This window comes from Eptesicus fuscus, chromosome 2 (genome assembly GCF_027574615.1).
Source record: "Eptesicus fuscus isolate TK198812 chromosome 2, DD_ASM_mEF_20220401, whole genome shotgun sequence".
Classification (NCBI taxonomy): Eukaryota; Metazoa; Chordata; class Mammalia; order Chiroptera; family Vespertilionidae; genus Eptesicus; species Eptesicus fuscus.
This window is the reverse complement of record NC_072474.1, coordinates 47,623,472-47,651,172: the sequence shown is the minus strand read 5'-3', so window position 1 is coordinate 47,651,172 and position 27,701 is coordinate 47,623,472. Positions and strand designations below refer to the sequence as shown.

The following is a 27,701-nucleotide window of genomic DNA, read 5'->3' as shown; positions in this document are numbered from 1 at the left end:
AAAGACTCAAAGCACCAATGACCCGGTGCATGAATTCATGCATGGGTGGGGTCCAGCCAGCCTGGTCAGGGGGAGGGGGACATGGGCAGTTGGCTGGCTTTCCTGCTGGCCGAACTCCTGGTTGAGGGGACAATTTGCATATTAGCCTTTTATTATATAGGATATACACTGAGTGGCCAGATTATTATGTGTTCAGAGATCATAATAATCTGGCCACTCAGTGCATATGGGTCATATTTTCTTATCTAGACAGCTACTCTATGTCTTTTGATTGGAGCACTTAATCAATTTACATTTAAGGCTATTATTAACAGACTAGAGGGACGCCCTAGAGGGACGCCCTAGAATTTTCATGCACCGGAGGGGGGCGTCCCTCAGCCCAGCCTGCCCCCTCTCACAGTCTGGGATCCCTCAGGGGCAGGAGGTAAGCCAGCAATCAGAGGAAGGTGACATCCTCATCACACCTGTGCTGCTGCCCCTGCTGGCAGCGCAAGCCTCAGCATGCCCTGGTTACCTGTGCCTTTGGAGGCCCTGGGCGGCTGGGCAGCTGCCATCCAAGACTTGCCTGCACCTCGGCCATAGGCTAGGCAGCCTCCATCCGAGGCTTGCCTGCGCCTCGGTTGTCAGCTGGGCAGCTGCCTTCCGAGGCTTGCCTTCGCCTTAGGCTGGCCCTGGGCAGCTGGGGGGCTGAGGGGACCGGGGGACTCCAGTGGCAGGGGCACAGAGAGGCTGGACCCACCTCGGGGTGGGCCTGGCTGTGCCACTGCCTGCCACCTTGGCGGGGCTGAGGGGAGTGGCCGCTCCCATCTTGTGGCTGTGGGTGCCACCATATTTGAGGGCATGACAGTCAATTAGCATATTCCCTCCTTATTGGCTGTGGGCGCCACCATCTTTGTGAGGGCATGATGGTCAGTTAGCATATTCCCTCTTTATTGGATAGGATACTTATATATTGCCATTTTTATTCTTAGGCCTCTGTTTCTCTCTATGTATATATTTTTTCATATTATTACAGGACATCCTTTAATATTTCTTGCAATGCTTGTTTAGTGATGTTAAACTCCTTTAGACATTTTTTGTCTGTGAAGCTCTTTATCATCTCTTTTGAATGATACACTTGCTGGATATAATAGTTTTGGTTTCAGATCCTTACTTTTTATTTCCTTGAATACTTCATGCCATTACCTTTTGGCCTGCAGAGTTTCTGATGAAAAATCAGCTGACAGCCTATGTAAGCTCCTTTGTAGGTAACAAAGTGCTTTTCTCTTGCTGCCTTTAAGATTTACTTTGTCTGTAATTTTTGGCATTTTAATTATGATGTGTCTGGGTGTGGGCCTATTTGAGTTCTTCTTGTGAGGGACTCTCTGTGCCTCATGAACTTGTATGACTTTTTCCTTTACCAGGTTTGAGAGGTTTTCTGCCATTATTTATTCAAACAGGTTGTCTATCCCTTGCACACTTTCTAGGTCCCCTATGATGCAGATATTGTTACATTTCATGTTGTCCCATAGCTCCCTTAAACTACCCTCCTGTTTTTAAATTGTTTTTTTCTTTTGGTTTTCTGATTGCATGATTTTTTCTTCCTTGTCTTCTAATTTGTTGATCTGATCCTGGGCTTCCTCTAATATGCTGCTTATTCCTTCAGATATATTCTTTATTTCTGCTATGTAATTCTTCATTTCCAAATGGTAATTTTCATAGTTTCTATGTCTTTTCTCATGCTGTTGAGCATCCTTGCCATAATTAGTCTGAACTGTATATCTGATAAACTTTTATTTCCATTTCATTTAGCTCTTCTAGAGAATTATCTTTCTCTTTCATTTTGGGCTTCTTTATCGCCCCATTTTGGCTGCCTATTTGGGTTTTGTTTCTATGACACCAAGTCTTGGTAGGGTTGCCTTAAATATAGGTGACCTGTGGGACCCAGTGGCACAGTCTCCTTGACCTGTATGCTCTAATAATGTCTCTTGTGTGCATTGTGTGGGTCCTCCTGTTGTAATTGAGTATTAATTGCTGTTGGCCCATTCATGCGTGGGCTCAACCCTCAGGCTGGCTGACAGTGAGGCTCAACCCCCAATACAGCTGGCAGGTTGCTATGCAGTTGCTTATCACATGAAGTGTAATTCACCTCAGCCAGGTTTGGAGCCTGCCAATATCTCCTTGTGAAGCTTACTGGATCCTACTCTGTTGTTATCTGAAGCCACTGGGTTTATTGGTTTTTGGTCTCTTCAAAGGGTCTCTGGTGCAGACCAATGTCAGACGCTATTTGTGACTTGCCCTGAGTACCCCTATTTGGAGCTACCAGTGACCCACAGCTTGTGGAGCCATCTGCTGGGTCTGGGTGTGTGTGGAGAGGAACAAACTGCACACCACTGTCTGCTTTTCCTAGACCCGAGCACAGAAGCAGGTCAGGTAAAGACTCAAAGCACCAAAGACCCGCCTCTGCCTGCAGGCTGATAGACTCAATCACTTAATGAGCCTCAGGCTCTAGAGTTCAGGGTGGCATTAACACAGGGTGGGGCAGAGAGAGTTTCCTATAGGTGGGGCAGTTGCTTCCCCCCAGGCTAATGCTTCCTGGATGGTAAAGGTCTGCCTGAAAAAGATGGCTTCTGCAGTATGGGGGAATGACAGCACAAGGATCCAAGTGGCTGTCCCCTCCAGCTTTCTCCCCAGAGCCACTGGATTTTCCTCACACAGCTCTAGTCCACTCTGCCCTCCCTCTGCCAGAGCCCAAGGCAAATAGCTGCCCACATAATCAATGTGTTGGCCCTTTAAGAGGGTGCCTGCATTTCCAGCTGTCTCTGCTTGGTGAATAGAAACCCTGCTATTTTTCACAGCCAGATGTGGATGCATTTCCCAGTTCTGGTGCTCTGAGTTAGGGAGCTCAGTTTGGGGTTTAGACCCCAGACTTCTCAGGGGGAACCCCCCACAGCTGAGATATCCCTCCAGAATTTTAGCTACTGTCTGTGGGAGCCTGGCCAGCCCTCTGGTGCCTCTGCACTTCCTACAAACTCAATGTGGTCTCCTCCATATGTCCTTGGTTATAAGGGACTCCAGTTCCTTTGTCTTCAGTTCCTTTCTCCCATCACTTCACTTTTATTATTGCCATCATTCATTTTATTTATATATAAACATATATAAACATATATATATATATATACACACACACACATATATATATATCAGTATATACATGTGTAATTGTATACATTGTTATTATTTTAAACAAACTGTTATGTTATATCAATCACAATAAGAAAAATAAATATTTTCATCTTACCTTTAGCTGTTTCTTCTTGATACTCTTTCCTTCTGTATGTAAATCTGGGTTTCTAACCTATATTATTTTCCTCCTCACTGAAAACCTTTTTTTTTAAGTTTTCTGTCAGACAGGTCTATTGACAACAAATTATCTCAGTATTTGTTTGTCTGAGAAGTCTTCAATTCTCTTTCACTTTTAAAGACTCATTTCAGCCGGTACAGAATTCTGGGTTTGAGGTTCATTTTTCTTACACTTTAAATATTTTACTTCCCTCTCTTTTTGCTTGCATAGTTTCTGAGAACTCAGATATAATTCTTATTTTTGTTCTAGCATAGGTAAGGTTTTTTTTCTTTTAGCTTTTTATTCTTTTTTGTCTTTGATCTTCTGCCATGTCAAAATGTTATTTCTTCCTATACTTTTTTGGGATTTATCCTACTTGGTATTATCTGAGTTTCCTGGATCTATGATTTGGTATCAGTTATTAATGTTTGAAATAATTCTTCTGTTCCTTTGTCTCTTTTTACTTCTTCTAGTATTCCCATTACACATATGTTATGCCATTTATAGGTTTCTCATAGTCCTTGGATATTCCATTATGGGTTGTTTGTTTTTTTCAGTCTTTGTTCTATTTGCTTCTCAGTTTTTAAAATTCTAGTGAGATATTGTCTAGCTCAGAGACTGTTTCCTCAGTTGTTATCAATCTACTGATAAACCCATCAAAGGTATTTTTCACATATGTTGGTGTTTTTGATCTCTAAAATTATTTTTTATTCTTTCTTAGGATTTCCATCTCTCTGCTTACATTGCTGAGGATATCTGTATTTGCCTGCCTCTGCCTGTCTCTTCAACTTTGGGGTCAGCAATTGTGCTGTGTCTGCACCTTTCTTAAATATCAAGAAAAGAGTTGTTGACTTTTTAGTCCATTCAGCTTTCTGTTTGTTAGAATGAGTGGTGACTTCAAAGGCTCCTTTACATGTGAAATCTGAAACCAGAGATCCTTATTTTATTTTTTTTTTAGCTAAAATGGGAACCTACCAAGTTGACAATTTTGTAACTGGAATTTTTTTCAATTATATTATAAACTTGTTCCTTGTTAAATATTTTTTCATGTAATTTTTATTATTCACATTACATATTTTTATCTGGTCCCTTATTGCTCATATTGCTTCCAATTTTCTGCAATATAAACTGTGCTTCTGTGAGATAAATCATTTTGTACATCTATGATTATGTCCTCAGGGTAAATAAAATAGCTCATCTTAACCTATTAGTACAGAGAAATTATTATAACACAACCTACATACTTCAGTGGTAGAATAATTTACACCTCCTCCTTTTAAGGTGTATTAAATACAATCAGTGTCTTTGTTCTTTTATCAATTCACAAAATTATTGAGCCAGTTCTATAAAACTTCTATTGTTTTGATGTACATGTGTGTGTATGTGTGTGTGTGAAAGAGAGAGACACTGAGAGAATGACACATTTTATGAAAGAATTTTGAATTGTTAGAGAAATAAAGGCCGTTTTTTAAATTTCATTTCAAGCAAGACTAATCCTAGGAGAACTCTGCAAATCCCAGGGGCTTTTGTGATTTTATTCTTCAACTTTCATAAGGTAGAATAAACACACCCTCCTTCTTAGCTGTGGCATGGGGACAGCTTTTCTCTAGGAGGCATCTCCTTTGTTACTCTGCTATCCTGATAGAATTACCTGTATAAAACTGGCGACTTCACTTTTCTTGGATACCATGAGACCAAATTCTATACTTCCATCTATATTGCCTTTGGCTCTTCTTCTCTTCCTTTTTATCCTGTCAATATCTCTTAGTCAGATATCACTAAGAACACACCTGTACTTGAACTATTTGAATTTTTTGCTATTTGAAATTGATAGAGGGCACCATGGAGAACCATAGGGTATCTCAATAAGAGGTTGTTAAAACAAAACAAAACAAACATGTTGTAGGATTTAGGCTTGTGTTAAGTGATTTGAGGGAGGGTTTGAGGATGCATGGCTCCTGTCGAAAAGCAAGTGTAATTTTATGATTTCATACAATCATGACTCTTATCGAGAAGCAGGGTTACCCACTTTCCCAGTATGCTTGCGTCTTAGAGGGTTCCTGGGACACAGCATTTTCAGTGCCCAAACCAGGAAAATTCCAGGCCAACTGGGAGGAGTTGGTTACTGTATCTGGAAGGCAAGAGAAATAAAAAGCTGAGGCTGGAATTGGTGAAGAAGCAACATCAGTCACAGGAGCCAGGATTTGGAATAATTGGTCATGTTTGCATTTGGTCAATGTTCATGTTTTTGCCTGAAGTCGGACATGATTACAAAATAGTTTCATCTCTAACTTGGTCCAGCAAGGTGACAGAAGGGCCTTGTCCGATGTTGATGTTGCTCATAGCAACACCAAGGGCCTTGCACAGTTTCTGGCCAGTTTCTAGCTGTCAGGGGCTTCTTTCCTTTCTTCCAATTCCATTTTTTGGGGGGAATTTTAGGACTACTCTTGGGGTTGGCCTAACACTCTACAGATGTAATCTTAGTCGTGACAGCCTTGGTTTCAGCCACATTACTTCAGTGTCCTAATAAAATGCTTTGGGCTTGGAAGCACTGAGTAATAACAATATTATTATCTCTCTTAACACAGCATATTTTTCTTCAATGCAGAAAAATGTTTCAATGATTGAGGTCAAATGCTAAATTACTAAATGTTAAAATTTTTAAAAGTTAAATGCTGTTCTTTTTTTTTTTTGAGATTCAAAATTCACATTAGAATATTTCAGTGTTCTTAGTAAAACTGCCATAAAGACCCCCAATTTATTTAATATAGAACTTTTTTCCCACAGAACACATTCACATGTTGATGAACACTAATATTCCACCAGTAAACTAGTGTTCCCACTAGTTAATTTAGTGAGTGTCTCCTAGTTCAGCTTTTTTATTTTAAAAACTAGAAATATATGTAAAAGGTAAATAATTATTCTGATTTAAATTGTTTCCATTTAAGATGAAATACATTTTCTTAATTACAGTTATTGAAAATACATAGTTGCACGTTTTTCAGATTTGCTATTTTAATAGTAAGAGAGAAATATTAAGTGATGGTTGGATTTTTCGGGGAAAATATTCAACTAGTAATGAACATATGTAGTTGCTATAGTTTAGTCACTAAGGTTATAACACTAGCTTAATTGTGTAGCATTATCTTAATTATTAACATTGGTTCTTAAACTCAGCTCGGTTGTTCCGTATATGAATTAAATGTGTTGCTCAGCACTTAGTCTTTATAACAGTGGAGGAAATAAAATGGCCTTCGCTATATTATAATAGGCATCCATGCACTTTTCTCTAGGTTCTAACGACTACCTCGAGTTCAGTATTCCGACAGACGTAAGAGTGGAACATCCTGGCGAAGTAAGTGAGAGGAAGCAACTGGAAGACTTCTCTGAAGTTCCAGGAAGCAGCCGACCACTGGCAATGGTGCTTCCCACCGAAGTTCCCTGTGAGGTCAGTTAAGATGCCTTATCATTTAAGTGGCCTTATTGTTTTAATGGATATTGCATGTCAATAAAATGTAAGCTCCAAAAAGACTGGTGTTTTTGCCTACTTTGCTCCTGGCTATGTCCTCAGAACCCAAAACATCATCTGGCCATGAGTAGGCACTTGGTACTTTATTTGTCAAACAATCGACTGCTGGAGAATATATGAAAGGTTAATTTTATCATCTGTTACTGATGCATTGTAAACAGATTGACAATTGCTACATATATCAAGCTACCTAAAAAAGGACACTGGGCTTGTATTAACCAAAGCAAATATTTTATTTTCATAGAATATTTTTCATAGGGGAAATATATTCTTTAATTTGAAAATACTTATTTTCAGGGTGTTCAATATTTCCATTATAAAACATGTATCAAAGGCCTACATTATCAAGGGGAAATATCATAAGATCTAGAAGAGCTGGTCCTTTCGGGAATAAAAGGCTAATGGAGGGTGAGGTGGATTTCTGAAGGTGACTACATGAACACATGTTGCTGACATTTTTCCTCTTGTCTTTCTTTCTTGGAATGAACACTTGAAATAAGCCTCCTGGTAGAGCTTGACTGGAATCTCAGGCTATGTGATCTCTAGACAATGGAAGAATGCTGGCTCAGCATCTGTGTCTTTAGTGGGAATAGCCAAAGGTACAGGAGAGCCGTGGGAGATGCATGAAAAGGACCTTCTGGTACTGTGAGCAGCTTTATGTGACTGGATGGCAGGGGCTGCTTGGTCTGCTGGGAGGTGTGTGTTGGGAGACACTCTCCTGATCCTGCTGAGACCAGTGGTCCTCGGGGGAAGCTGCCCATTCTGTGCCATTGGGCAAAGTTTCATTCCCTCACCCCCAGATTCCATGCCTAAGCAGAAGAATCGCATTTTTAAACTATTATGCTACCAGTTCCAGAGAAACAAAAACTTCTCAGGTGCTTCCTTAGAGACCCCAGGAATCTAAACTGCACAGGTTCAAGGTAACTGGCACAGATAATCAGGCAAGGAAAAAAAAACTGTAACCCACTTAAAGGACTCAAGGGAGGATCCTCAGGCTAAACAATCAGAACTGGGGGCTTCTACTGGGTCAGAAATAATGGAAGAGACAGCAATAAATAGAAGAGACTGTAATAAAAAGAAATGAGAACTGTTCTCAAGTAGATCAAATCAAAGCAGAACAAGAAAAGAAAAAGGAAAAAAAAAAAAAAAAACAACCCTCTGGAACTAAAACTAGCTCCCCAAGAATTATGCAATGATTCTAAATAACTGCTTTTAAAAATATCTGTACAGTAAAACTTGAATAATATAAAACCTTTCCAATGTTAAATTTTCAGAGAAATTAAAACTCAAAAAGGAAAGCTCCTTGCCCTCCAGGCAGAGGTGACTGGTTAGGACCAGGGTTCTTTCATTGGCAGAATCATGGCGAGTTATTATTTGACATGGAAATAATTCTTCCTGACCCTCTGAAGTGAAATGATGTCTTTTTCAAGTTTCTCTTGGGCACCCCACTTTTTAAGCAACCCTAAGAGTTAAAAGGTCACAAAAGAACATTTTAGTACCTGTTCCACAACCCTAAATATTAAAAATAAGCTAATCCTTGGACTAACAATAGTTACCTCAGTCAAAAGGTTGTGTTCTCTCAAAACCTTGATCTTAGTACACAATCGGAATCTATATGACAATTGCCAAGCATGCAGGAGACATCAATTGCATCCAAATGAGAGAAAAGCATGTTCCAGATTTGCCAGGAAAACATTCAGTCTACGCCTGTTGCCTGAAAGCACAACCTTTGAACTTACTCATTTCTGAGAAGGCTTCGACTTAGTAGATGGAGACCCCTGAAGAATACAGCCTCCTCTCCCAGGAGGTGATAGTTGATTCTCTGCCATCTTACAAAATCTAGAAATTTACAAGGCTATCGTTGCCAGCTACCAGGTCTTATTGAAGTGCCTTTCACACCCAGCATCCCCCAAATCTCTTCATGTTTCTATGAGCTTTTGTGTTACCAGCATGCCAGCGCTGAGTTTTCTGTGAGTTCACCCTAGTGGCATGATCTTTGTCTTTCTGATGCACAAGGAGTTAATTTGTTTTTTTGTGTTTTGTATGTGTGTGTGTGTGTGTGTGTGTGTGTGTGTGTGTGTGTGTGTTTGTTTTGTTTTTATCTGCCCTGTTACTGCCTCCTGCTGTGGAGCCTCCTGGATCTGGGGACTGCCTCCCAGAGCAGTGGTTTCCCATCCCCTCTTCCCCTCATCTGTGCGGGAGAATCAGCACGAGTGGATTATCTAACTGAGGCTGCTGTTGCTGCTTTTAAGCCCAAGAGCCTGGGAGCATTGCTCCCTCAGCCTCGTCATCTTTCCATGGATTGTTTATTCCCTGGGCCTTGAAAATCATGCGCCACTTTAAAAACAGCAGAAAAGCTTTTTTCATCAGCATTTGTGTGTATGTGTGTGTGTGTGTGTGTGTGTGTGTGTGTGTGGTATGTGTGTGTGTGTGTGTGTGTGTGTGTGTGTTTCACTCACTGGTGAAGGTATACCTCTAGTGCTCTATTTATCTGAATTGTTCCCCGTCTCTTTGAGAAACACCTACATGAAATTTAACAGGTTAAATCTGCTTCTTAATTTTGGCTTCTTTCTTTACCATCTTTTAGGATTAAGATCCTTTTTCCTATTTTGATATTTTTATTTCTTAGCCTTTTTTATTAAAAATTGTTAACGTGGACACTATTGCAGATGTCCATTTCCCCCACCTCTGCTCACGTCCACCCACTTCTGCCTCCCCCTCCCTTGGCCTTCACCACACCATTGTCTGTGTCCATGGGGTGTGCAGATATGTTCTTTAGCTATTTTGATTTTTTAAAATCTTTTTATGGGCCAAGGCATTTCTTTTCCTAGCATATTCCTCTTGATTTTGTCTTGAGGGGTAATTGATTATGAGAGATATGAAGTCAGTGAGTTCTGTCTGCCCAATGCACCCATTCTTCTAATGAATCTTATCCAATTTTATATCCATGATGAAAATTCCACCTGGGAGGCATTCCCCCACTGGAACAGCATCTAATCCAGAACTGGACCTGGTTAATATTTTCTAGTGTCTCTCCCAGGTGCTCTGTGTTACTTCAAAGTCTTAATTTCATTAATTCTTCTGGCAAATTCCCTCAGAGCAATGATTTTCATCTGGGAGTGATCTTGCTTCCCTTCCCCCAGGAGAAATTTGACAGAGTGTGCAGAGAGTTTTGGTTGTCATGACTTGGGGGCCGCTATGGACATCTAGCGAGTAGAAGCCAGAGATGCTGCTAAATATTTTGTAATGCACAACAGTGACCTTGCTGCTCCAAAAATGTGAGTAGTGCCAAGGTTAAATCCTGTCCCAGAAGAAAGGAGATACATTCATGTCCCCTCACAGTAGTAATCACCTAAGAATGGCATCCAGAATCCAGCGCTCCCCTTCAGAGACCTCTCTTCAACCTACCCGGTTGTCTCCAATCCCTTGCTAGGGCTGTGTAATCTCTCAGCAGAGATGCCAGTTAGTCCTTTGCGGGGTGAGAAGGAGGGGGAGGTGGGTATCAAGTTTCTCTATACGAAGGAATGGTGCAAAGGAAAGAACATAAGTAGATGATTTGGTACAACTTTTACGAAAGGTAAAGGTAGCCACAGCATGCATGAGGTGCTTTGGTGATCAGCGAAGTCACCCTGGGGCATGGGAAGCCAGCCTTAGGCTTAGCTTGCAGCACTGTCTCCCAGGGTGTGCTTGTCATAGAGGCACTCCGCCGTGCCAGATTCGGGGGCCCCATCCTGTGTGTGCATTGGTGGCACAGCGGTGAGCATTGCTGTCTTCCAGGCACTCTTTTATGGATTACACCTGAGGCTCTAAGAGGAAGTCTCTAAGACTGAAGCACATTTTAAAAATCAGTTCAGTCACTTGGTTTCTTGAGCAAATTTAATTCTTAAAGTTACAGTTATAACTGCTAAAGGCCCTTTAATCAGCTTTGTCGGCATTTAGATCTATAATAACTTGAATTGTCTTTCTATCTGAATCCTAGAACACGGCATATTCCCTAATAAAGGCCTTCATTTTATTTGTCCTGTCCGTTAACATACCTCTGTGGCTGCAACCATAATATAAGTCTCCAAGCCTGTAGTACAGACCACAGATTATGTGAATTACAAATCTAGAGAAACCCTGAGACTATCTGGGTGGATGTGGCCGGTATGGGCCCATGGGCAAGCCTTAAGAATCTCAGATTACTTCCTACCTGTTTATCACTTGGCCCTGATTCCAGAGTAAAACAATATGTAGAAGCTAGCAGCACTGCCCACTTATTTCTGACACCAAATCACACACTAGTTCTTTGTGATCATTCTTAACCTAAAGTTTGATCTTGTGATTTAATTGAAAAAATTACAGTAAAAGTAGAAAAAAAAGTACTGTGTGTATCAAAGCCAAAAATGTCGAGGTTGTGAAGTACTGCCCTATTGGTGGTCGGGCTTTAAATTTACAGTGACCAATAGAAGGGTGTCTTTTCCCTTTAACCAAGTGGTTCTCGAACTAAGATGCATATAGTGACTACTAGTGGAGGTTTAAAAAAATAATAGTATTGCCTAAATTCTATGCCCTGGGTGATGGCCTGGACATTGGGAGTTTTAGAATCTTCCCAGGTGATTCTGAGGATGAGAATTAGGATCTCAGTTTGGAACCATTACCATAAGCTAATCACTGTTCTATTGCCAAGGGTCAGATCCATGATGGCTGTAGCAATCTGCACAGTCCTAGCTTAAGAAGGACCATGAAACTACACTTGCTAAGCTAGTGGCTTTAAAGTAGTCATGGATATAGGAAAAGAGCCATCGGCCCATGTACAAAAGTCATAGTATCACCCCTAGGATCAAAATTCTTTTGTTGCCTGTGCTAAATAAAGACACCCACCCTGACAGAATCACACACTTCACTATCTGTATATTGTATGTGATATTGTAGACCAAGTTCTAGCCCTTTTGTTTACATCTCAAAGTTTTTGACTAATGCAGCAAAACATTAGGAGTTGGAAGTGATAATAAGCGTAATAACCCTTTCTTTCTACTCAAATGCTCAGAACTAAATAAGGCATAAACAGAGAAAAGATTGAGAGCAAAATAACAACTTCATAACGCATAAAACTAAATGTTTGACCACTTGACTATCCCAGCATTTTCTCCATGGAATTACATGTGTCCATATAATTTCACCCTTAATTAAGATGTCTACAAGGACAGGGCTGGACAAGTGCATCCTTCCCTCCTGGAGCAGGTACTTCCTGCATGGAGATGCAGGGACCAGATGAGGCTGTGAGTCCTGAGGGAGACAAGGAGTACAGCAGAGTATGCTCCATTTTCACAGTCTTATTTTTCTCTTAATTTAAAAACATGAGCAGACTGTATCTTAGGTACAAAGATCTTGCAAGATTCCCCAATGATATGAGAAAATGAAAACACCTTCAGGAATCTTAAAATCTAGCTGGAAAGGCAAGCCTTAGACATGGAACACTTATTAAGAGCAGAGAGCATAACTTTGAAGGGGTCAAGTAAGGAGTGTAGGTGTAAATTCTCTGTGACTCCTTTGGATTTGTAAAACTCCTCATGGGCTGAAACTGTAGGAAGGATTTGTGGAGCTGGTGAAACCTGAGTTGGACTTTGATGGAGAAGCTAAGTATGGAGAGATGGAGGGAGATAAGGAATGAAATGAGAAGCCAACATTATGTACAAAAAGGACTGGCTACCTCATCGGCAGGCCCAATGCACAATGAAAACACAGGCGCCCTTGTTCAAATTATTAAGTATTTTAGGCAGTGACAGCAGAACACTAAACTAAGCACAGGGCCCTGCTAAGCACAGAGCTATGTGCAGTTGCACAGGTTGCCTGCCTATGAAGCTGGCCCTGCGTACAGGTGAACTTGTCAGTGCCTCATCTGGGGTGGTCATATGCTTGTCTTCTGTTTAGTACTTTTCTCTGGTGGAAAGGTGGAGCCGTGCCTTCTATCAAGGAGAGGATCGATGCTTAAGAAGCAGCCTGTTGGAACTCGTAGGAATGAGGATGAATTGCCTGGGTTAATAAAACATTGGAGAGGATGCTTAGGTTTACATGGTGTGGAAACAGAGGACACAGTTAAATAATAAGTGATGTTTCCATGGAAGAGAACTCTGAAGAACTTCGAAGCAGGAATTGGGGATCTGAGCCAAAGTGAAATGAGAAGTCATTAAATATGGGAAGAAAGGTGACAGACATGAGCAACAAAGGAACTAGGAGCTGTGCTAGACCTGAGGTGCCAGGTAGAAGAGGTTGAAGATACAAGGAGCAGAAGAGGCTCACAGTCCTAACTTGCAGGACGCAGATAAAGTAGTGCATTGGGCAAGGTACGGGGAAGAAAACAAAAAAGTCTTTCTGACATATTGGATGTGTGGGGCAAGAGTAAGGGGGGGAATAGTGGTAATTCCCTTGATATGGGATCTTTTCTTTTTTATTTTATTTTATTTTTAAAAAAATATATTTTATTGATTTTTTACCAAGAAGAAGGGAGAGAGATAGAGAGTTAGGAACATAGATGAAAGAGAAACATTGATCAGCTGCCTCCTGCACACCCCCTATTGGGTACATGCCCTTGACCAGAATCAAACCTGGGACCCTTCAGTCTGCAGGCCAATGCTCTATCCACTGAGCCAAACCAGTTAGGGCTCTTTTTTATTTTTTTTTAAATATAGTTTTATTGATTTCAGAGAGGAAGGGAGAGGGAGAGAGAGGTAGAAACATCAATGATGAGAGAATCATTGATTGGCTACCTCATGCACATCCCCTACTTGGGATCGAGCCCACAACCCGAGAATGTGCCCTGACAGGGAATCGAACCATGACCTTCTGGTTCATAGGCTGTTGAGCCACACCAGCCAGGTGGGATCTTTTCTTGATGTGCAATTTAATTGGTGAGGAGAGATTTAGATCAAAATAGCCTATGGGAAAATATTTGGGAGCACTGGGTGCTGGTGGAAATGGCCAAAGTGGATGTGTGTCAGCTGAAATGATTTTATAACATTAAGGAATTTGTATAAACTCTTTGGTACAGAGCATTAAATATGTAAGCTTTGTTGGTGGTTGATTTTTGCTTAGGGAGATAACATTTAAATAAAACAACTTTGTAATTAATGACTTTTGGGTAATCACAATTGGATAAGAGGCTCCTGTTTATTTTGTGAGGAACTTAAGTTTAGTTTGACTTTGAAGAAAGCCTTTGAAGGGTGATATATGGGATAATCATAAAAATACTATTTCATTTTAGTTAATTTGAAAGGTTAAACAACATGATGTAAAATAGAGCACCGATTTTGAATTTGGGTTGTTCTGATTCATCTTCAGGTTAAGTCTGTATGTTAGTTACCCTATTCAGAAAAGGCAAATATAATAGTTTTCATTCTGGTTTTCGTGTGTGCATTTATTTGCATGTATGTATTTGTGTGTGTATGTTTTGATTAGAATTTTTAAAAATCTCTATATAAATGTGCTTAAAATCATTTTTAGTATAAAATATATGTTTAATAAATATTCATTTCTTTTTTCTCTGTATTAATGTTAATCTTTTTATTCCTAATTTAAAATAATTCCAAGAGGTTTTCAATAACCCTTATTATATTATGTACATAGATTTAGCTTTCCCACCTTAATAAAAATCTTTAAGCTTTTAGTTTTATAACCTTTTGTCAACTCAATAACCTTCAGTGATAACCATCATAAATAGACTAACAAGAGAATATTTTTCAGGTACAATTTAAAATTATTTTTTCTTTTTTTAAAAAAAATCATATTTAAATTTTAAAAAATCATATTTAATGTTCAGTCCTTTTATTTATAGAGAAATACATCAAGTTCTAGAAAGGTGGAGGGAAAAGATTTGGAAAAAGGGTCTGTTTAACAATTGAATTGCAGCTCTCTGGAGGTCTATGAAGTGATGCTCACTCCCCTGAGATACAGAGCCACACACACACACGGAAGAGGCAAGAGGAAAGGGGAGCAGCTATGTTCTCACTATGTTTTCAGTTGCAAAGTATGGTATTGGGGGAAAATTGAGTGTTCAATAGACAACAACTCCATAAGCTCAAAATGTAGTGAGTATCACATTTACATATTTCATTTCTAAACATGGTTGAAAATATGGACATGATAGAAGACATAAAATGACCACGTGCAACCTCTATCATTAATGCATGTAATGGGTTATTTAGTTAATGTAAACATTTTCAAATGCTTAATTGGGTTATATTTTTCATCTTATAGAATCCTGGTGAAATATTTATTATTTTGAGAGATGAAGTAATCGGTGATATGGTGGAAGTTGAATTTATGTCAAATAATAAATGCATTAGAACACGGCCAGCCCTTTGGAATAAATCTGTCTGGTGTATGAAAGCTTTAGGTAAGAAATTCTTTTATGCTTTAATAAATATAAGACATCATCCTGAATTTCTTTCAATAAATTTATGATCAATAGTTTCACTTCCCTACAGAAACTAATATTGTCCTGCAGGTGTTTCCTGTGCTTAACTTTCACTATTAATCTGAATTTGCAAAAGTACAAATGTGTAAATTATGAGAAATTATCTTGTGTACCATGTTGTGAAATGGCATCCAGTACCATCATATGTTCTTATATGTGTCAGCAGAGAGCACTCAAATATACACCAATTAGTATAAATGGAACTAAAATTACCAGCTTTATTGTAATAGAACTAGTAGATATTTGGATGTTCATTATGAACTTTGAAATCTTTTTTGCTCCCCTCTCTCTCTCTCTTCCTCTCTACCTCCCACTCTCTGTGTTTTTGTGTGTCATGCTCCTGAGTATATTTTTGGTTGTTTTGGAAAGCATAAATCTTTCTCACTATTTTGTCATCAGGCTAACATTTCTATATACAATCGTCCCTTCTTTTCCTTATTTAATTTATGAAGCTAACCATTTCATTATGCAACTCTGCTTGCACCTCGATAAATAATATCAGATGGAATATCCACACATGGCATGATAATTGTACTAAAATAAAAGCGACTATATTAATTTCAGAATGTTTTGATATACAATGTAGGACAACTTGTTTTTTTAATTTATCTTTTTATAATCAGAGAATAAAATTACCTTACAAAACCTTATAAATCTGAACTTCATAAAATATGTTAAAGTAAAAGATATGCAATCTTACTAAAAATTTGGAAATGTAAAGTATTTAAAGTTAAAGACTATATCAAATGCATCCTGAGGTTTTTATGAGGCTGTTATTCAAAGCATGAGTCCCCTCTATGGATTTCCTTGCACAGCCGAAGTGAGAGTTCAATTATAGAAAGGAAAGACTATGCCAAGCATTTATAACATTGTAGATACTGCTTCCTCTCATGGACAAGGATGTGCAGAAATGAGATGAGAAAGAACTCTCTGTCTCTTTGTTTCTCTTCCAAAGACCATTACTTCCTATGGCACAGTTTTAAATGATTTAATGAAGAATAATTTCTAACTAATTAGTTTTGGAGTTTAAACTAAATCTAGTTAGACTAAAATCACTACAAAAGATCAATTTAGCAAATTAAGAAGAACTTAGATAATATTTCACAAACAGCAGACCAAAATGTCAAATAAAATTACTTATATTAACATTTTATGAGAATTTTAATAAAAGATTTTTATATTCAGTTTACTTAGTATCTAAGAGCAGTGCAAAGAGTAAAGCATGTCAAAGTGCAAATGTTTTTCAGTAAAGCAGAAAGCTGATAGTCTATATTTTGCAAGATATACTAGTTCATAATGTCTATATAGTTAAAGAGCAAGTTTGTAGCAAAACAAAACAAATCACTACTTACTAGTTGTGCTAAGTAAACCTCTCCAAGTCTTTCTTTCAACTGGTATATTCTGCACATTAATGAGAGATTTTCTTATGAGATTTTAATTGCTGTGTGCTATGTAGGAATATGTAGACTGATTCCATGAGTATATGTGGGAATATGTACAGGACATGTCTCACAGAAATGGCCTCAGAATTTTATTTTCTCTTCCACATGGCACTGTTTCTTAAAAATTTTTGAGCCCTAGTGAGAACTACATTTTCTATCATGAGCCAGTACATATGCATAAATGCATAACTAAAACAAAGGTTTTAAAAGCAATAGTTAGGCTAATGGTAGTTAGCCCTGTCATGTAGAACTTGGATATTGTCACTCCCATTCTACAACAAGAAAAAATTGAACAAACAGAAAATAAATAACTTTTCCTGAGTTCATTGAGAACTACTAGTATGGTTGCAGGGCAAACCACTGTTCCAAAATTTGGAGAGAAACGTACATCAAGAGAGTGACATCCAAGATTTGCTCCTCTGGAGCAGAAGTCACTAGAGCCAGAAACCAGTAGGAGCACTTCCATGGTAATTTTGATGAAATTCTGGTGGCTGAGTGTGGACCAGTTTGAGAGTAAGAATCTCCTGGGGACTGTAGTCTTGTGAGCTTTGGTGGGCTTTGCCTCCAGGAACCTCTCTGTTTCTCAGAGTGAAGATCTGAGATCTTCTGGAGGCTCTGCCAGGCGGGAGGAAGAATAATCACGGTGAAATACTCCGAGCATGTTCTCCATAACAAAGGCTGCTCTACAGAAGAACCTCTTTTCCAGAGTTTTATCCCAGCTGGGAAAGGGCATGCACCCCATTGTACCCTCTCTGGTCTTCCTGGAAGTGGGGAGGAAACATCTGTGAAGGTCAAACCAAGAGACCTGGGCCCATTAAGAGACTGAATTATAGGATTAGAATGCTTCCCCTCTCTCAGCCGGACCACCAGCTCTGCACTCTGCAGGGTTCAGTCTAATGGCAATACATTACAGTTGACAGTCCTGCAAGATGCAGAATCTTTCTGAGGAGGAACACTTAGGGAAACACAAGGTCAAGAGTGAGGACAAAAACAAGGACAGTGGAAGAATTTGAAATTTCTGATATGTATAGTTACAGCAAACATTAAGTACAGCCCAAGTCCTATACATTCTCACTGCATGCCCCCTGACTTCATTCCTTATACCTGACACTATATGTGTGGTTTTCAATGAGCAATTACAAGTCATGCCAAAAGCCAAGAAACAGCATTAGTCTAAAGAGAGAAAGCAAACTTCAAACCAGATTTAGTTGTGGCACAGATGTTATCAGACAGAGAATTTTAAATAACTCTGGCTAATATGTTAAGAGCAATAATGAAAAAGTCAACAACATGCAAGAACATGCAATGGGCATTATAATCAGAGAACTAGGGATTGTATTGATTTGCATTTTTTTAAATGCTAGTTAACACCTAGTAAACTGATGTCATGATGTATTTGTGGATCTGGAGTAAGTATGCTTTGTAGCTGCACTGGCCAATACTATAGCCGCTGGCCACATCTGGGTTTTGAAACTTTAATTTACTTTAATTAAACAAAATTTAAAATTCAGTCCCTCAGTTGCACTAATCACATTTCAAATTATTTATTAGAACATACCCATCATCTAGGAAGTTCAGCTGAAAAGCACTGACTGTACAGTAGGCTTTCTTTTTCTCTGCACCAATTATAGAGTCAGAGAGAGTGCCCAGCATGCTCTTAAAGGCTAATGATTGGTCCAGCATCTGCAGGTAGCCAGAGAAACAAACTAGTGACCAAGAGAGCTGTTTTTATTCTGTGCGGAGCCATTTACTGGGTCACTTTAGACAAGTCTCTTCATTGTTCTGTGCCTCAATTTTCTTATTGATGAAATGACTTATCTACTTACATTTCAAAGTACTTACTTATGGGATTTTTTGAGATTAAAAGATAGGATATAAGACCACACTTAAAACAGACATCCAATGGAGGAACAAAATGTCAATCTCTCCCTCTAGCAATTCCCTTAAACACAGGGAGGGGTGTGGTAAACCATTTAAAAAGACCTGGGGTGGCGGGGGCGGGGGTGGTGGTGATGGGTTCAGGATGGAAGGGGTCAATGGGGGAAAAATGGATATCTGTAATACTTCCAACAATAAAGATAAATTAAAATAAATAAATAAAAACTTCCTTCTCTTCCCTATAGGGAAGAGAATTGAGGGGTTCATCTTTCTTTATAAATATTGCATACCTCATGTTGCCCCTCTCATCTCTTAGACCTCTGTTTATATCTCTTGATATAATAACTAGCAGAATGATTTGTCCCCTTTTACCCTGAGGAATCATGCTCAGGAGAGCTCCCAGTTCTATTTCATCTCATATGTAATCCCTGTACCCATTGGTGACTTCCAATGCAGAAATGATCTCAGCTTTACTCTTTGCACATCATCTTTAAAAAAATTTTCTGTACTTTTTTGAATACCAAGTTAAAATGGAGTGCTCAAAAATTAAAGTGGATGCATATCAAAAACCCCTCCCCGCTCTCAGCATTCTTTTAAAGAATATGGATGCATCAGTGTCAAGAGGAGGCCCCTAGCTGTCCAGTCTCTTTTCAGCCTAGAAAACATGCTCATGTGACTTGATTTTTGAACATCTGGACCAAGTTAATCAGTCACATGACTTAAAATGTGGTTTGCTTCCTATAAATGTTCTCTTGTGCTGTAACCCGAGTTTCCTTAGACTAAATCTGGTTTGTGTTGAGGGCTGTATGGCAGCTTCACAGTACTGTCCAGGACACAGGCTTATTTCTAGTCCCCATTCCACAGTCCTAGGGTGTGGCCATAATTATTATGGAAGAAGATGGCTCCAAAGACTTTTGCCATCACACCCATGTTCAGAGCCATATGATGAAGTAGTGGTGTGCTGGGGACATTTCATACTGGATTGATAGAGCCAATTTTCTGTATCTCTTCCCTAATTCATATTCAGTTACACCACTTTTAAACTTTTCAGACTTTCCTAACAAAATACCACAGACTGGATGGCTTAACCAACAGAAATCTATTTTCTCACAGCTCTGGAGGCTCGGAGTCTATGATCAACAGGCCAACAGATGGCTTATGGCAAAATCCCCTTCCTTAGCTTGCAGATGGCCACCTTCTCTATCCAAATATGGCCTTTTCTCTGCGCACCTTTTCTCTGGTATCTCTTCCTCTTCTTATAAGAATGCCAGTCTTATTAGAGAAGGCCCCACCTTTATCACCTTATTTAACCTTAATTACCTCCTTAACCCTTTGCACTCGCTTGCTTTTTTCTCGATTCCTTTATTCTACTCGGGGTTTAATTTTTTAAATACCCCAGATTTTACAAAGCGCGGCAGTAGAATAAAAACCTGGAGTTTCTTTTCATACAAACTTATTTATTTGAATTTTTTTATATTTCAAATTATTGATACATTCAAAGAGTAATTTTAATTTCTATAATTTTTTATGGTGTGATATTTTTTGAAACATTCACCCACATGAAGACCTGGTTTACATTCACATGTTTTGCAAATATAAATCATCTCTCTTCTTCCTCCTTTGATTTTTTTGTTAGAACAAACAACATAATCTTTGTGTTTTTTGTTAGGGTGAGGTGTGATTATATGGAGCTTTCCATCTAAACATTGCTCTAAGTTAGTGGATAATAATCTACCCCTGGAAGTTAGTGTACCATCTCTGAATTCTCCAACAAGATCATGTACTACTTTCCTAATAAATTTCACATGCGTTATCGGTTTTTCATTTTTTCTTTTTTAGCATCAGTTGAGACGGCATTTACATTTTACTTGTCCTTTCATGCTAATGAAAACAAGAAAAGATACTGGAAAAATAGACAAAAATCCCCCTTCCCCCCTCGGTGAAACTACGTGTCGAGTGTGGCTCGACATACGAGCTGCTACCAATGCTAACCATGTTGAGTCACACTCGACATCCGAGTGCAAAAGGTTAAGTCCTTATCTCCAAATCCAGTGCATTAGGGGTTAGGGCTTCAACCTAAGAATTTGGGTGGGGGGATACCATACAGTCCATAACACGTTGGTAGCTTGAAATCTGCCATAGTGTAAGTATTTACACCACAGATATGGGCAAATCTAAATATTGGGGCTTTTTTTTTCTTTCTTTCTTCTTCCTCTCCTTCTTCTTCTTCTTTCTTTCTTCTTCTTCTTCTTTCCTTCTGGAGAGTTAGTTTCTCAGCACACCACTGGGATAAAGAAATGAAAGTTTCATTAAATAATAATAAATTTCCTATTAGCCAGAACTTGATCCCAAGGTCATATCTAGCCGAAAAGAAGAGTAGAAAAAGCTAGTCTTTTTAGTTGGATGGAACTGTGTCCTGCAACAACAAAAGAAAATCAAAATCTCTTTCTAAAAGGAAGAAGATAATAGACATTGGGATAGGCAACTAGCATTTCTGTTAGAAAAGGTTACCCCTAAGACCAAATACTCTATTTTCTTTGTTTGGATACCTACTCCTAACTATCTAAATGTGTCTGTGTGTGTGTGTGTGTGTGTGTGTACTACTAGTTTCTCAACATTCAGACATATCAAATATATGGTCTCAGATTTCTTTTCAACCCAACACTATGCCATATTAATGTTCTTTTTAAATGTATGTTTCTTTCTAACTTAGTAACAATTCAGAGAATAACAAAATTATATGAAAGTACAGTGTGCTACACAGGGAAGAAATCCTAAGTTTCTCTTTTTATTTCCCTTCTGACACACCTATAAATATTAACTGGATTTTTTCATTTGAGAAAATATCCTCTAAATTTTGCCTTCTCCTTCTCAGTTCAATAACTTGATAAACTTGTAATTATTTTATTTTCTAAAACCAAACCTTCCCATTGGTATCCACAGGTTTGTCTCAGAGAAAAACTGTTTTGTGCTGAAAGAATTTAAATTTACTGTAGTCCAGTTTATGCCAAAACATATAAAAATACATGTTAAGGCTTTAAACTAGAAATATTAACTAATTCTTACTCAGAAGGGAGAGGGTATTCCTCTGATACCTACAGCTCAGCCAGAAAAATATTTTATACAACACAGGGACACCCAATTAAAAGTTGAAAATAATATAAAATGAATCCACAATGATATAAAATCTATTAATTAGGAAACTGAGTTCTGAATAATATAAATTATAACATCTTATTTCATTTTAAAAGGATGAAAAATACTTTAGGACATACCAAGTATTAATCTGAACCTGCTTATAAAAATAACAATAAGAAAATTTTCTATATCATCTTCAGGAAGATGACTTTAACATATATAAAACTTATATTAATTTTTAGGCATGACCAAGGTTTTGAAGCTACCAGTATTTATTTCATTATAATGTTCTAATCAAAAGGGTCATGTTGATTTCAGTTCCCATGGAAACATTTGGTAGGTGTATTTAAGGTTTACCATGTGATATGGACTAAAATTGGTTCACAAAGGAACACAGCTTCTCATACAATGGAAATATAGAAAGTGAAACACACTTAAATAATGGATTTGTGAAATATCCTTTTAAGTGGAATTAGTGAATGTAATTCAGACTTTCAAGAAATACCTTTGGATTATATCTTCCATAAATTACTTTAGTTGTTCCTTCAGATGGGAGGACAGACCACTTAAATCACAGAGACAGGAAAGGTTGACAAGGACTCTTGAAGAGCCTAGAGCTTGAGATTTGAAATTTAAGTAGAACATTTTAGCACCACTGCTCCTCTGTAAGTGTACTTTGTTGTGTATCTATGTCTGATGAAGGCAAGGAGTTCTATTGTTTTTCTTCTATTGTAAGCCTTTTTTGCTTCCTCATAGCTGACTCTTACACCCTTGCTTGCTTGGTGACTTTGGCCTATCTTTGTGTGTACCTCCAGTGTTCAATGTGAATTGCCTACTTTAGATTATAAGTACCAGAATTCACTTTTCCTCTCTTCTATTTGAACCATTAAAGTAATTGATTTTATTTTCATTGAAGAGCTATAAAATGTAGACACCATAGTGCCCAAAGTTAATGTAAAATAATGTTCAAGCCACATGGGTATTGGTCACAAAGAAAGGCCATTTCAGAAATACCTTCTGAAGGAGGCCCTCCCAAGCAGATGAATCCATATGGAAATGGTAACTAGGTCTTACTTAATCACTGACATTCAATAGATGTGAAAATGTACACAACAAAGACAGTATTTTAAAGGACATCTCTCTGGAGGATTACTACAAAATCAGCATCATTATCAATAGATCCAATGGCAAAGTTTTGAGTCAACGAATGGCTCCAGATATCAGAAACAAATGAGTTTATTTTAATCTTCTATTCTAGAATATTTTAGTATTCTATATCAAAGACCTAGCAAGTAAATCTGACCATATCTCTCTTATCATTTATCACCTGACTTTCTTTCAGAAAGGCAACAACATCACCCCATTATAAAACTCCTAATCTCTTTTCTGATAAACAAAATCAATTTCTTCATTCAAAATCATCCTTATGAAATTTACTGAGATTGATTTCATTTCACTCCAAAAACTCCAGAACCCCTGTCATCATATGTGCATGGCTGTAGGTGATGATATGCACATTACAACTTTCAGTCTTTTGTTGTTATTTCTCTTCCATTCTCTATTGGACAGATACTTTCGGAAGAGCGAGCTTCTCCTTTATAATATAGGTTAAGTGTCTAGTCAGGCAATATGGCAAGAGGAAATTTCAGTTTCATCTAGCTAAGCTTAAGATTGCTTTTGTGGGCTTTAGATTTCCTCACGCAATACTATAAGATCCTTTACTTTAGGAGATAAAGTAAAATTAATGCTTAAATCTTAAGAACTTTTAATATTCAAAGCTTCATTCAGGGATTAGGATTGTAAGTAGCTTTTTAGTCTTGTTCTTAATGGCTTATTCCAAACCCCAGATGTTTAAGGTGACAAAATTTTCCCAAGATAATTTGGAAAATGTTTCCAGACAAAGAGTGAAAGTTTTTAAACTATGTTCTGGAAATGAATTTAAAGATAAGTCTTGTTTATTTTTGTTTCAATAAAACACAATGACTTTGCTATTGAAATGACTGTTTATTGTTATTCTTTCACAGGAAGCCCAAAATTCTTAGGTAACTTTAACTGTTAGTGTGTTAGGTCAGAATTCACAATGAAGTATATTAACCACTTTAAACAGGATGTTCACAAAAGACTTTGGATAAATAAATGTATGGTGTGACTAGTACTTAAATAACAGGGCATTAAATCTTGCATTCCCAAAGGTTTTTCATTATAATCAATTGAGTAGAAGTTCTATAATTTCAATTGACTCTATTCTTTTTCTGTTCAAAGACAATTTTAAGAAACTTGTCTATAATTTATGGAAATTTTCTTCATAAGAGTAGTAACAAATACTTTTTTATGAGCAATTTTACTGTTCTAAATTATAAACTATTACTTAAAGATGATCACAGATTTTTTTTTTTTAATGTAAGTTAGTAGTTAGGGAGAAAGGACTTAGTGCTTTACTTTTATTACACTTTTACCATGTGTTATCTTGTAATGTTTCTTTTATTATACTTTTATTATGTGTTATCTTGTAAAATTGTACATTCTATTATGTAATTTCTAACTTAAAAAGATAAAAAAGAAAATATCAGTGCTAGAAGTTAGTAAAATCATTATGAATTCTTAAAGCCTTCCTTCATATTCTCTAAGAGGTACAATAATGTGAGAGATAAATTATATACTCAGCTCCTAACTCTATTTTTGTGTTTTATAAGATTTTCCTGCTGGCTCCATCAATGTCCATGTCTACTGTGATGGAATTATTAAGGCCAAAACTAAGATGAAATACTATACAACAGAAAAGGCTGCGGGAGGCCTATTGGAAGTGGCAGGTCCAGGAGGTGGTGTGTGTCAGGTAAGTTGATCTTTCCATGAAGGTGATAAAGGTCTAAAAACCCAATGCAGATAAAAGAATGCACACTTTTGTAGAAACACTGTATGTTGGTTGAATAAGAATGAATTACTGATCAATAGAAAGGGAGGAAACAGAACCTCTGTGTGGCAGATAAATTACTTTGCTTAAGTCAACCATTCCAGATAATGTCACTGAGAGACAGGTTACCCATTGTAAAATAGCTTTTGTGATGGGCTCATTTTAAAGCTGTTACAGAGCAGATAAAGAAAGACAGAAGGATTAAAGAGAAGTCTTAAGAAATTAATTTCCTCTTTATCCAGGTCTGGATAATACAAAACAAAACAAACAAACAAAAAGTCAGGCCATCTGATGCTTAGAGATTAAGAAGTCAGACAAACCAAGAATACCACCCAAAAGGGAGCCTGTGGTGTTAATCTAGATAGAGATTGTTACTTTTGTGTGGAAATTTCCAAGCTCAGTGTACTGGTATTTTTTATTAGTTTCATTTTCACTGTTATCTGATAGTGAAAATTCTTGCTCCAAATTAACAATGTTTGTTAGGAAATCCAGAGGTTAACATTTCCTGGTAAGTATACAAAAGGGTATTGTAAGTGTGCAAAGAAGCCCCAGGTTGCTTCTATTATTCAGCAGTGGTGACTTGGTGAGGAGTTTGTGGTCTCCTCAGAGAGCCCTTGTTTGGGACATTTTCCAGTGAGCGTAGATGCTATGAATCCCCTACCCTCAGAAATTAGAATGTAATTATTGCATTTTGATTAATCTTATGCCATTATTTTAATTTCTGCATTTTATTTATCTTCTTGTTACCTGACCCATTTTCAATAAAGAGGGAGTTTGCTTGATGTGGAACTTTTATCCTTTATGTGCTTATTCCATCAAGTTCTCAGATTGAAATAAATGTCACTTCTTTTTATAGCTATGAGATAATTAGAAGTATAACCTTGCTTAATTGCCATTTTTGGTGTGTGTCGGGGGGTGGGGGAGGGAAAGAGTAGAAGATGGAAGGGACAATGAAAGAGGTAGTCAAATGAACAATGTGAACTTCAAATTCACCACAAAACACTCCAAAAGAATGTGTAACAAAACCATCAATGATAGTGAAGTTGACAGGTTGTCATGAAGCCTTATATGTTTAAGCTAGTTTAGAATTGGAAGTTTTGTTATTTATTTTGTGTGACACATTTTTCTATTAGAGTTCTCCCTTATGAATGACATATTTTAGAACAATGAAAATGGTAAAAATGTCTTAGAGAAGGACAGGCAGTAAAATACCATTTGTCAAACCAGAGAGTCTGTGGACATTTGACAAAATGTCTATTTTGTAATTGCAAAGCAAGAACAAAAGTAATAGCCTGAAATACAGAATGTTTCATTTTCTTGTGACAAGTCTACCATATCTTCTACTTTAAAAATTCTGCTCATTACAAAAAGATTAATAAAAGTGATATATAGCATTGTTAATATATAGTCAACATAGAAATAAAGTAGTCCCCAAAACACATTTTTGTGTTGGTTTTGCCTTTAGGGAGGAAAATACTTTTATGTAGAGTCAAAATTAAATGTAATTTATAACTCTTGGACAGTTTTTCAGAATGCTGTAAAGTACAAGTGTTGATTTCTTCTACAGCTTTGAGTGGATGAAAACTTTTAGATAAAACTAGAAAATGCTCTGTTTCATTTTCGCTCTCAGTGTCAGAAATGAGAGGTCAGTAAGGGTTATGATTTCATCTTCAGGATTCTCCTCTCCACCGAGCCCTGGTGGTCTAGTGAAAGGAAGAATGGGGACAGTCTCAGCTTGACTCATGCTGTCATTGGCAGGAAAGAGCCATTTTAAACTCAAGGTGAGAGTCCTGAGGTAGAACTATTCTAGTTTGGTGACAGCAGACTGCAGTGTAAGAAGAAACATCATTAAGAGATTAGGTTTAATATATACAATTTAAGATAAATAAAGCTTAGAGATTTAGCTATTGTCATCAGGGGACCTAGACATGTTGTGGGATTAGAACAAACTAATCCTGAGACAGATCTCAGACCAGACCCAGCTATACCATCAAATACCTAAAAGAAGGAAGAGTCTGCAGTTCATTCAGACTTCCCCAGCTCTCAGACCAAGTATGACATGGGTTTGTCTAATCCACTGCCATCTGGACCACACTTGCTCTACCTGTTATGAATTCATTAAGATGGTGGATGGCAGACTCTGTCCTTGATGAAAAAGAAAGCAGCACAGTGGCATTTCCTTGGCGTGTTTTAGGGATGTTTGGCCTCGAAAGCGGTGATCCAGCCCACACTGCTTCTCCTTGTGGGCATGTGGGTCTTCTCCCACGTAGATTATATTTTTGACATTTGATTCCCCTCCCCCCAATATATCAGATTTTTGAAATTGTGTAAAAACATTTGTTTTTTTATTCCATTATAGAACATTACAGTAATTGTTTCTTTCATGTGCTTACTACTGTGTCTTTTAATTGGGAAATGTAGATATTTTGCAAATAGTCCACTGAACATCTCTATTCAAAGAATAATATACATTGTAATTTTATTCACTATAGTTACTGTGTGTTTGTAAGAACATATACCCTCCTATTTAGCTGAAATGGTATATTGTAAGAGCTAGCTTGAGTTTTCCTATACATTTTAATGGTAGATATGATTCAAGTAATCCTAAAAATTAGTAATAAAATATTACCTATAATAATTTAGAAGCTATTTGGCATATAATAACATGAACATTCTTTGAATTTGAGGAAAGGAACACTAATGAGAAACCTGTGTGGGTTTTATTTTTCAGTAATCCTAGAATTTGCAATAAGAGACTTTACATTATCATTTAAAACCTCTTGAGCATATAGCAGAATGGCTATTCTATGAATTTGAGAAAAGAAATGGTAATGAAAAATTTGATTCTCTCAGTTTATTTTTAATGATGTCCATTAGGTGTGAGAATACGTTACCAAAACCAGCTTAATTATCTAACTGCTTCCTAAAATCATTTCATCTTTTTTGAATAGATACTAAATCCCAGCACATAGTCTCATAAAGATACATTTTCCACATCATCACCTATAATGGTGAATTCAATTGAG

The 27,701-nt window shown here is 37.6% G+C and overlaps 1 protein-coding gene across 1 annotated transcript in view; it reads left to right on the top strand.

Moving 5' to 3' along the window:
* BANK1 (B cell scaffold protein with ankyrin repeats 1) overlaps window positions 1-27,701 on the top strand; it is a 270,703-nt gene that overhangs the window by 36,069 nt on the left and 206,933 nt on the right. Inside the window, exons 2-4 of the mRNA XM_008156647.3 lie at window positions 6,616-6,770; window positions 15,087-15,225; window positions 24,458-24,597. Coding sequence (XP_008154869.3) covers window positions 6,616-6,770; window positions 15,087-15,225; window positions 24,458-24,597 — 434 coding nt within the window. The remainder of the gene's footprint in view (window positions 1-6,615; window positions 6,771-15,086; window positions 15,226-24,457; window positions 24,598-27,701) is intronic.